Source organism: Poeciliopsis prolifica, unplaced genomic scaffold (assembly GCF_027474105.1).
Source record: "Poeciliopsis prolifica strain line A6 unplaced genomic scaffold, Auburn_PproV2 SCAFFOLD127, whole genome shotgun sequence".
Classification (NCBI taxonomy): domain Eukaryota; kingdom Metazoa; phylum Chordata; class Actinopteri; order Cyprinodontiformes; family Poeciliidae; genus Poeciliopsis; species Poeciliopsis prolifica.
This window is the reverse complement of record NW_026562502.1, coordinates 171,519-183,783: the sequence shown is the minus strand read 5'-3', so window position 1 is coordinate 183,783 and position 12,265 is coordinate 171,519. Positions and strand designations below refer to the sequence as shown.

The window sequence follows — 12,265 nt, the reverse complement described above, 5'->3', positions numbered from 1 at the left end:
TTTGATTTTAAATGAAATATTATTATTTTATTCTTCATAAAAATTTGAATCTAAAACTTAGTGAAGATAAAGTTTTATTTGCTCCAGCATCTCTCTTTTGTGACAAACAGTTTTTGGAGCAGGTCTAGAAAGTGATTTTGATGATAAATTATAATGACAATGAATAATGATAACATAGAAACAAAATATTATTTTCTCAATGAATTAAGTATCAAATAGTTTGTCAGTTGGGAAAACAAAGTCATTAGTATAACTTTCATTTTGGAAGGGCCTAAATTTGTCTGTTTTTTCTGTTACATCATTTAAATGTATTTTATAGCAGCTTTTGAAAACATTTATTCTAATGAATTAAAGTGTTGTTGATATTCACCATTAAAAGATGTGAAAATAGCTTCAGATTATTCACCAACTGCTCAATGTTCATGATCTTCTGTCAGGAGGAACCTTTGACAGAGAAGCCGCTGTTTCCGTCGAACCGTATTTAGGAACGGACCAAACAGCCTGGCTCCCGAATTTAAACTGGAGTTCAAATCCCTCAGAAACTTTTTATTTTCAGGTTGAAATGAAGTTTCGGGGGAAAATCACCGACATCGCTTGTTTGAACCACTTCACCAGTGAGTCCCTTTAAACTGTTAGCATGTTAGCTTGTTGAGATGCTAATGCGTTAGCTTGTTAGTGTGATCAAATGTGAGGAAATGTTCACTTTAGGTGACTAACAGCTCCCAGTTTATCCTCTAAAATATTTGTTCATCTAGAAAAACTGTCTTCCAGTTATTAACTGTAATTATTAACTAATAATAGATTAAGTTTATCAATCAGTTTAAATTCAGTTTTTTAATGAAACTCACAGTTTTTCAGTCTGTTGTTGGTTCGTAAACCTTAAAAAATAAAACTATTATTTAGTCCAACAGCAGAGGTTTTGTGTGCATTTAATCTGTGAGATAATTCCAGAGAATCTTCCCACATAAATACTGAAATCCTCCAGGTTTCAGCATTTAGCCTGATCCCGAGACCAGGTTTCAGCATTTAGCCTGATCCTGACACCAGGTTTCAGCATTTAGCCTGATCCTGACACCAGATCTCAGCATTTAGCCTGATCCTGACACCAGGTTTCAGTATTTAGCCTGATCCTGAGACCAGGTCTCAGCATTTAGCCTGATCCCGAGACCAGGTTTCAGCATTTAGACTAATCCTGAGACCAGGTTTCAGCATTTAGCCTAATCCTGAGACCAGGTTTCAGCATTTAGCCTGATCCTGACACCAGATCTCAGCATTTAGCCTAATCCTGAGACCAGGTTTCAGCATTTAGACTAATCCTGAGACCAGGTTTCAGCATTTAGCCTGATCCTGACACCAGGTTTCAGTATTTAGCCTGATCTTGACACCAGGTCTCAGCATTTAGCCTGATCCTGAACCAGCTGTGTCTAAAGCTGCTCCTCTGTCCAGGAGTGGTCACCACCATCTCCAAGCTCACCAAGACCTGCGTCCTGCGGCTGACCCCGGACCACCTGTTCTTCATCGTGCCGGGGAAAGTCACCAACGGAGGAGTCGGCATGTGGTGTCACCTGCTGCAGGTCTGACGGTTTCATCCCGGATCATCTGCAGGGTCACAAACTGCAGCTTTGGCCTTTAGTCTGGAGGAACCTGCAGCTTTTCCATCTGATGCTGCAGGAGAATCTGAAAATCCCTGATTCTTTTAACATGCAATACGTTTCATCTGACTCTGTAATTACATTCTAGATTTCTAAAAATACAATTTGATTTGTTACAACTAGATTTACATTCCCAGGAATGGTAATTTAAAATATCTGTGTTTACATTCTGACTCGTAAGAATAATTCAAGATAAGTTCAATTATGTCTGGGATTATAATCCCAGATTACTAATTTATTTGTGACTTATTATTTGATTTCACAATATCTGCAATTTAATTTTCTCTACTATTTAAAATACAAAAAGTGAGACACCTGGAACTCTCTTTATAACTAGTCATAGTTTAATTGTGAATACTTGAAATAGGTGATATAGTCAGTAATTCATTGTAGATATAAAACTTAGTGGGAAATCTGACCTCATTTCTACTAATCAGAATGTAATGAGAGAAATATTAAATCTGTAATTTTGTAGTAAAATTATTCACCAACTGATCAGAGATATCTTCGTCACTAATACGTCTTATCAGAAACCAGTTTCAGATATCTGTGTTGACACTGATTTTATGTGAAAACGGCTTGCCGTACGGGAGAGACAGAAATAAAATCAGATTCTGAGTCCAACCAGGCAACTGCAGAACTTTGAGCTGAACACAACCAGATGATCTGAGTCTGTTAGAAACAACTGGGTCAGATGCTTTCATCAGAGGTCAGAGGTCAAACCTAAACAGCAAAGCTATAAAAATGATCAGAAACTGAGTGAAAACCTCAGACAGACCTTTAGAGCCTGAAGCTGCTGACCGAGACGTTTTAGTGACCGGTTCTGTTCTCCTGCAGGCCAACTTCTTCCAGGAGTACCAGATGGAGGGCGTGACCTCTGAGGTCCAAGAGATCTGCCTGGAGGTGAGTCCAGAACCCTGGAGCCGGGCCCTGAAGACGGTCCAGTCCGCCAAGTCGGTGAAGCTGAAGCTGACCAGGAAGCACTGCGCCTGTCTGACCGTCGCTGCTGAGCTGGTGAGAGAACTCTGGTTCTGTTCTGATCATCTCTGAGCATTTAGAGCCCGCTACGAACCAGAACCAGAACCAGAACCTGAACCAGAACCTGACTGGCAGAGGTTCTGTGATGCTGCGGGCCAAAGGCTGGGTCAGACCCGACTCTGGGTCAGAACTTAGTTCACTCTTCTCTAACTGATGAATCGTTTCTTCAGAGTGAATGAAGTTCAGTGGTTTGTCTGATGACCTCTGACCCCTGACCTCCATGTCCCGCCAGCCCACCCTGTCCAGCGTCAGCAGAGTCGTCACTCACGACGTTCCTGTTGACGTGATTCCTCGAAGGCTCTGGCAGGAATTCCAGGAAGCCGGCGTTCCGGACTTTGATGTGAGGATCGTGTGGGTCGTTTTTCAATCCCAGAGTTTCCTCTTCATCTTCCTCATCTTCATCTTCATCTTCCTCTCCTTCTTCTTCTTCTCTGGCGAAGTCGTCTCGTCTTCATCCCTCCTGCTGTTCCTCTCCAGGTGAGCGTCTACCTTCCTCCTCTGAAGATGATGAAGAGTGTGGTGGACAGGATGAAGAACCTCTCTAACTTCCTGGTAGGACTCCCAGCTCTGACTGGTCCAGGTCCAGTTAGAGCCCGGTTCTGTTCAGCTGTCAGAACCTCAAACTGCCACCAGATGGCGCCGCAGCATCAGAGCCTCAGTCTGGTTCTGTTTCATATTCGTCTCCTTGACGACGTCCCAGTAAAACCAGTAGCTGCTGCTTCATGTGTTATTATGGTCTGGATCAGTGGAGCTTGTGTCCATGGAAACAAGACAACCTGTTGCTTTAACGGCTTTTTTCTAACAGATCATCAGATCAGCAGTTCAGTTCAAAGCAGCCAAAGAAAAACTTCAGGAAAAATTGAGAAAAAGAGAAAAACTGAGTTTTAAGATCTTGAGTTTGATGATCATCATTTCCTGATGATCCAACATGGAGGCGACACGTTTCAGGAGTTTTTTCATTTCGTTCTGCAGCTTTAATATTTGGACCAAACCTGGAAAAGGTAACTCTGGTTCCTCTTGTTTTGTCTTTGAGGCTCGTTTTGTTCCAGAGATTAATCCGATCCTCATCGGAGGTTTGATGCTCTGGAATCTTCTCCTTCAGACAAAACAAACGTTTCAGGAAAGTTTGTGTGTTTTCAGGTGATGGAGGCCAACCTGAACGGAGACATGAACCTGAAGATCCAGACCGACCTGGTTTCTGTCACCACTCACTTCAAAGACCTGGGAACCCGGCATGGGGTAAAACATCCAGAACCTATTGGACCAGAACCTATTGGACCAGAACCTATTGGACCAGAACCTGCTGGTCCAGAACCTGCTGGTCCCATCCAGAACCTATTGGACCAGAACCTGTTGGTCCAGAACCTGTTGGTCCAGAACCTGTTGGTCCAGAACCTACTGGTCCAGAACCAAAGTCTCAGCTGTTGGTTCATAAAAGGAGCAAAAGGACAGAATGTGACATCTCCTCTCCAGACTGAAGTCCTGGTTCTGGTTCTGGTTCTGGTTTCTTCAGACTGACTGAACGTCCCCGTGTCTCTGCAGGCGAGGACTCCTCCCAGGACGGAGGTCCGTCTCAGAGCAGAGACCCAGAGGTCATGGCAGAGGTCACGGTGGACATCAGGAAGCTGCAGCAGTTCCTCGTGGGTCAGCAGGTCAACCCCAGCAAGGCCCTGTGCAGTGAGTCCCGCCGCCGATTCTGAGTTCATCCAGAACCACCAGCTCCTGTCACGCAGACCGGTCCAACAGAACCGGGTGCTTTGGGCTTCCAGAACCTGCAGGTCCAAAACAGTCCAGAAACAAGCATCTGTGTTGCTGATGATGTTTTGCTCCTGGAGGACGGTTCTGTTGGACCCGGACAGCCAGGCTCAGCATTGGTCCGTTTCAGGTCCACAGCGGTTCTTCTGCAGCGGTTAAAGTGTCCCTGGTTGTTGTCTCCTCAGATATTGTCCATCAGAACGTGGTCCACCTCGTCCTGCTCCATGAAGACGTTTCTCTGCAGTATTTCATCCCTGCTGTGGCCTGATCCTCTGGTTCTGGTTCTGGTCGGGTTCACTGGGAGCTGGAGCGTTCTTTCTCTACTGGACCCGGAGGAGCAGATTCAGAACCGCCATCCAGACTTTCTAAAGACTTTACCTGCTGAACTGAGCGGCTGCATGAAATGTTTTATATTCATACAGAGATGAAGGATTCAGTGTCTGAATCGCTTCTTAAAGATTTTAAATCTGCTGGATCCAAAAGCCTCCATGTGATTCTGTTCTGGCCCGTGATGGACCGGACCCGTCCAGCATGTTCTCCTCCACCCTTCCACCTGACGGAGCCTCAAATCCAAGACAATGAGACGTGAATCAAGATTCTGTTTTTGGACTTAATAAGGATTAAATACAAAAGTTTTATTATCAAAATGATTAAAACTGAAGATTACATTTTTGAGAAACTTGTTTTATTTTTTCTGTTCATTTCCTCTGGTTTCTGCAGCCAACAGCCAATGAAACACAAGAAGAAAGAAAGTAGTGGGGGAGGGGCGTTATCACACAACTTGTCATAAAAAAGATAAATGTATTAGTTTTATTTCTTGGTTTTTCCTTTCCTCCAGGTCAGTAGGTGGCGGTATTGCACCTGTGCAGTTGATCTGCAAACCGCCATTTCACACCATCAGAAGAAGAAGAAAGTTTTCGTTTTTTTTGCTGGACTCGTCCAGTTTCCCTCCATGCGGACCTCAGTCTCTGCAGACTCTTTATCTGGATCATCACTGCTGCTGCAGAAACTGAAGCTCAGAGAAAATGTGAGTTTAAAACACCGAAACTCACAGCAGAATCACCAGCTAGTTTCACTGCTTACACCAATAATTACTCTGGTTTCAACCTGCAGCTGATGATCAGAAATGTTACTGATAGGAAACAGTTTGTCAGCAGCTGGAAGGGAAGTTAGCATGCTAGGCTAACTGTGGTTCTTTAGTTTGTCTGATAAACTGATGTAAAGTTTATCATTTGGTTCTGATGAAGATCTGAGGCTCCAGCTGTTTGGTCTGAACTCAGAACCAACATGGCGCCTTCAGAACCTCAGATGGGTCAGCATGTTATAACTAGCATGTTAGCTTCAATCAAACAGGAAGGAAACATTTCAATATATTTTATCAGTCAGCATTTAGATTGAATCTGCAGCAGCTGATTTGATTCTGATTAAATATAAAGTTCATAAAAGTTTGGATCATGTAGCAAATCAACTGATTAATCAGTTGATAATCAAATTTATTGATTTTCATTTGTTGTCATTTTAATTTGTTGATAGACATATGCTTCTCTAGCAAATGTTGATACATTTTTAAAAACTTTATGTTGAACAGAATGACTGGCCAACATCTAAAAATGCACCAAACATTTATCCAGTTTGGTGCATCCAGCCCTGATGTTGAAAACAATAAAATAAACCTCATTATATAAATAAATCTAAGAATGTTTTTGGCCCTAAAATTTTGTTTCCCCTACAATTTAAATGTCAAAAGGTCAAAAGGTCACAATCATCCTCAGCTGACTTACTACACAACTTGTCTAAGTTTTGCACTTTTCTTGTTTGACCCGTTAATAATAAACCTTCATCACAAATTATATAACGTTCCATAAGCCTGACTGCTTTCTCCACAGAGACTTTACTTCAGGACTGATCACATTAAATTAACTTAAGCATCTCTGCTAAGTCTTTTATTTGTAGGTTATCCAATACCTGAAAGGAAAGGTGCTGATGTTGCTGCCATATTTTCAATATATCAATATATAGTCAATATATATTAATTACTTTGCTGCTCCTGCAGTAATTAATGTTTAAGATTTAAAACTAGTTTTTCAATTGAATGCAATGACCCTTTATTTAATGGGACAATAGATTTTGTTTTGTTTCTGTTGATTTTAATATACATGTTGATATTAACTCTGACACGTTTTCATTGTGATTTTATGACTTATTAACGTTTGACTTTGGACGGCTCATTGCTGACCAGATCTTGTCCAGGTTCTCTTCCTGCTGTGTCAAAGTTCACTCTTGGTGTTTGTGTGTCTCACATGCTTTGTTGATATTGGGATCAATTGGCTTCACAAATATAAGACGCCATACTTGTTCCTTCTTTCTTATCGGCATGGGAACAACTGCTAAGTATGCAAATCCTGAACATTATGACGTTTATAGCTTTAGCTAATTTGCGATGCACATCCTCAGATATGTCTCTAACATCATAACATACTGCCAACATTCACAGCCAGATATTCTAACTCCTCAATCAACCTGCAAACAAAACTTTTTCATTTTGGATTAAAGATTTAAGAAACTGTAAAGAAAACTTTCTGTTTCTTTGTCTCTGTAGAAAATCAGAGCTGGAATGAAGTGAAACCTCAGAACTTTCAAAAATACATCAACATTAAAGATCCGATGAGGGAATCTGTTTCCTCTGCAAAGATCTTCAGAATGCAACAGAGTAGTCACTCTGAGGTGAAACCATGCAGCTGTGAGAAGTGTGGACAAGAGTTCATCTCTTCCACAGACCTAAAGAAACATGAGCAGATCCACAGTGGGAATGAGTCACACAGCTGTCATGACTGTGGAAAAAGCTTCCGCACAGAAAAACACGTCAAAGCCCACAGTGTTGTCCACACTGGAGAAAGACCTTTTAGTTGTGACCAGTGTGGAAAGACGTTCAGCCATAAATCAAGCATTTATTTCCACAAGCAAACCCACTCAGGAGAGCCAGAGAAACAGTTCACCTGTGATCAGTGTGGAAAGACTTTTAGAAATTCTTTAAACCTGAATGCCCATAAACGCCGACACACTAAACCACGACGATACTCTTGCAACGAGTGTGGGAAAACCTTTGCAAATCGTCTTCATTTTGGAGACCACCAGATGGTCCACAGTGGATTAAACCCCTACAGCTGTGACCAGTGTGGAAAATGTTTCATAGTCAGCACCTCCTTAAAGAAACATCTCCTCCTCCACCTGGCTGAGAGGCCATTTGTCTGCGATGAGTGTGGAAAAGGTTTCATTCGTAAGACTGACCTCAGAACCCATCAGCTTGTCCACGCTGCAGTTAAACCCCACAACTGTGAAGAATGTGGAAAGTGTTTCACAACAAAATCTAAGTTAAAAGCCCATCAGAGCTTTCATATTCAGGGGAGATGCTTCGTCTGCCAACAGTGTGGGAAGGCTTTCCACACCAAAGCAAATCTCAGCAGACATCAGAGGGTTCACACTGGAGTTAAATCATTTTGGTGTGGGGAGTGTGGAAAATCATTCAGCCAGGAAGGGAACTTAAAGAGACACAGCTTCCTCCACACCGACAGAACGTTCTCCTGTGATACATGTGGGAGAACCTTCACTCAGTGGCACCAGCTGAAAACACTTCAGGTCATCCACAGGGGAGCAACACCATACTGCTGTGGTCTCTGCGGGAAACTCTTCATTCGGAAGACATCCTTAGTGGCTCATCACCACATCCACACTGGAGATAAACCGTACAGATGTGAGCAGTGTGGGAAAGTCTTCCACCGAACTGAGCGGCTCAGACAACACCAGAAGACCCACTCTGAGGAGAAACCCCACAGCTGTGGGCAGTGTGGGAAGACTTTCAAGCTGTCCCGTTATCTAAAACAACATGAGAAGACTCACAGCAGCAGACCAGAGGACCGGAGTGGATCAGGGACGATCCAGTCTGAGGTTGGTGAAGATCTGGCTGCTTCTCAACTCTTTTGTCCTGGATTATTTTATTATAACTTGAATTTATAATTCAAGTTATAAATTGAATTATAATTCAATTTATAACTTGAAAGTCCAGGGTGAAAGTCCTTTGCTGAGAGTTTTAGTCAAATGTCGGTGCCATCTCAGTAAAATGTTCCAGGAACCCTGACTTCTCCTCTCTGTATGTTTGTGGTTTTAGAAGCGGAGCAGCAGAAAAGCAGCTGCTTCTCAGCCCAGCGCTGGTGGAGATCCAAACGGTTCTGGGAGAAAAGTCAGCGAGGAAAAAGCTCCAAAGGTCCAAATCTGAGACCAGTGAAGACGACCTGAACGTTCAAAACTGTCAGATCAGACTTCAGAGTTCATGTTTCTAACGTTAATCCTCCTTTTCCAGCAAACCCTGACCTTTGACCTTTAATGCCATGTTACCAGGGTGGATTTCCATCATTATTCTTCCTTTTGCTGCCGTTTCATAATTAGATGTTTCTGGTTCTCCCTGTTGATGCTATGTTTAGGTAGCTAGAGAGCTAACGGTAGCTAACAGCAGAACTGGGACAGCTGGTTCTGGAGGGACCAACAGAACCAGCTTCAGATCCAGCAGAAGTTTGTTGCAATGGTTGCTGAGACAGAAGATTTTCCTCATGGAAATCATCTACTGCAGCTGAAAGCTCTTATTTTGAAAGGTCTATTTGTCTCTGTGTCCATATTGGTCTCTGTCTCTGTCCTTCACTCGTCCCAGACACGTCATTAGTGTCCAGAAGCAGTTCCCTGAATGCTGTGGGAACGTTCATCAAGCTGCAGCAGAGGTCGGCTCACACCAACATGAAAAACTGACACATCAGCGCTTTTTACTCGTCTTCAGACAGTCAGATATTTGACCAGAGAAATGAATCAGTTTCACAGTTTTCTATATTTGAGAAAATCTGGCAATAGATAAAGAATATGAGACTCAACCTGATTGTTCTAAAACAGGTTGATTTAGAAATGTTTCATTTGTTTCTCATGGATTTATGCATCAGAATGAACAGGATGTGCTGAGAGTTCTGCTCATTTCCATGTCGCAGTGAATACTGGACCTTCCCTCTACTTGCTAATCCAGGGTAGAAAATGGGATTCAAACTGAATCTGGGCTGCAGGTTCTGGGTTGATGACCCAGTTGGACTTTTTGAGCTGCTTCCAGCTCCATGTTTGTGGAGTTTGGATCCTGTTAATGTTTCTAAGTTCTGGAGGTTGAATAATGTTGCAGATGATGATGGTGATGATGATGATGGATCTGCTGCTGTTCCTGTTCAGCCACCAGATGGAGCCTCAGCAGAGTTTGGAAATGTTGCTGCTGAAAGTTGCTGAGGTTTTTATTTCTGCGTTCAGACATATTGATCAGCATTTGATCGGCTCAGTTTGTTCCTGTGAAATAAAGAAAGTTGAACCTTCTGCTGGTGGAGACGATGATCAGTCACATTTTCCCATCCGGGTCAAACTGCACAGAACCAAATGGGATTTCAATTTTCTCAGCTTCGTTTTGTTGATCTTTGGATCAGTAGAACCATCAGAACCAGTTTCTAGGTTCTACCTCCTGAAACTGGGCCGAGTTTCATCCATCCAGTTCTCAAGGTCAAAGGTCAGCTGATCACCTGAACGATCAGCTGCGACTGTTCCCATGGAAACAAGAACAAGTAGAAACCAGGTATGGATCAGGTATTGATCAGGTATTGATCAGGTATTGATCAGGTATGGATCAGGTATGGACCAGGTATTGATCAGGTATTGATCAGGTATTGATCAGGTATGGATCAGGTATGGATCAGGTATTGATCAGGTATGGATCAGGTATGGATCACGTATGGATCAGGTATTGATCAGGTATGGATCAGGTATTGATCAGGTATGGATCAGGTATGGACCAGATATGGACCAGGTATGGATCAGGTATGGATCAGGTATTGATCAGGTATGGATCAGGTATGGATTAGGTATTGATCAGGTATGGACCAGGTATGGATCAGGTATTGATCAGGTATGGACCAGGTATTGATCAGGTATGGATCAGGTATTGATCAGGTATGGACCAGGTATTGATCAGGTATGGATCAGGTATTGATCAGGTATGGATCAGGTATGGACCAGATATGGACCAGGTATTGATCAGGTATGGATCAGGTATTGATCAGGTATGGATCAGGTATTGATCAGGTATTGATCAGGTATGGATCAGGTATGGACCAGGTATTGATCAGGTATGGATCAGGTATGGACCAGGTATGGATCAGGTATGGATCAGGTATTGATCAGGTATTGATCAGGTATGGATCAGGTATTGATCAGGTATGGACCAGGTATTGATCAGGTATGGATCAGGTATTGATCAGGTATGGACCAGGTATTGATCAGGTATGGATCAGGTATGGATCAGGTATTGATCAGGTATGGACCAGGTATGGATCAGATATTGATCAGGTATTGACCAGGTATGGATCAGGTATGGACCAGGTATTGATCAGGTATTGATCAGGTATGGATCAGGTATTGACCAGGTATGGATCAGGTATTGACCAGGTATGGATCAGGTATGGACCAGGTATGGATCAGGTATTGACCAGGTATGGATCAGGTATTGATCAGGTATTGATCAGGTATGGATCAGGTATGGTCGGCTCAAGACCCGTTTATTTTCCAGGTCTTGGTCTTAGATTGTGATGTTTTCTTGGTCTCATTGAACAAACCGGGTCAAGAAATGTAACTGTCCTTGACCTTTATGAAATCTTCTCTAATGTTCGATGTGTTTTTAATATCTGTTTATTTTCCAGGTCCTGGCCTCAGACTTGGTCTTAGATACTCTGATGAAATATTTTCATTCAGATGATCTTATACAGAAAAATATTTTGTAAATTTCTCTCTGTTTTCTTAAATGCATTTTACATTTATTATGCAGCGTGCACGCAGATTAAATTTTAGAAAATGTGCATCATTGCATGGCTGCACTTAGTAACCTTAGTAGTTTATTATGGTGGTTCTTAGTTTAATACCAAGCAGTTTTGGTTGAGTAATTAACCGTCTTTCCTTAACTTTTGCATTTTGTGGTGAACAGAAAGTGATGTTCTGAAATATTTATCACGGTTCTAAACATTTGGTCTTGGTCCAGGTCTCAGAACAACGGGTCTTCTTTTCATCCCTGGTAGAAATTGTCTCTTCATCTTCTGGAGGATGATGAAGGTCTGATCCTCATCATCACTGGAGAAGCTGTGAATCATCAGACTGGGGTCTCTGGAAGCTCTGGTCCAGCCTTCGGCCCTGGGCTTCCTCAAGGGAGAGCAGAGGTCAGAGGTCAGTTGACTCCTTCAGGCTGGCAGCAGAATGAAGGTCCATGGATTCACTCAGACCTCTTATCAACTAGTAGATCCAGTGGCTTGCCAACATCGGGGTGAGAATGCGTCTGTGAATGACTGAATGTAGTATGAATCATTTGGGTCCAACTGGCTTTCATGTTGTCAAATAAAGATAACAAAGCTAAAATAAAAAAAATGCCTTTAAATGCAAAATAGATTACACATGTATTCAATCGAGGAGATAAAACATCAGGAATTGATTTTTCTGCTTCTAATCATTTAGCAGAGTAACAGATGTGTTTTTATTTGATTATTTATCAAACTGACAAGACATTTAAAAACTTTGTATCCCAAGTTGTTTGGTTGTGGTTTGTTTATTTCTGTTTCTTAGTTCCTTTTTTAAACTTAGTTCAGCAATGTTTTTGTTTTACCTTCAGAGGATTAGTAAATATACCTGAAATGGTTCTAAGAAGAATAGCTAAACACAGAGAGAGAAAGACAAAGTGAGAGACAGTCATATGATTTCCTGATTAA

General features: G+C 42.2%; 1 protein-coding gene across 1 annotated transcript; it reads left to right on the top strand.

Moving 5' to 3' along the window:
- The first annotated feature begins 481 nt into the window (after window positions 1-481).
- On the top strand, window positions 482-4,822 carry LOC129355215 (checkpoint protein HUS1-like). The gene is given in 9 exon segments (XM_055024752.1): window positions 482-614; window positions 1,447-1,574; window positions 2,490-2,666; window positions 2,923-3,030; window positions 3,168-3,242; window positions 3,831-3,909; window positions 3,912-3,929; window positions 4,233-4,367; window positions 4,631-4,822. Coding segments are annotated over 9 exon segments (855 nt in total). The 5' UTR covers window positions 482-562; the 3' UTR covers window positions 4,714-4,822.
- Window positions 4,823-12,265: the final 7,443 nt, after the last annotated feature.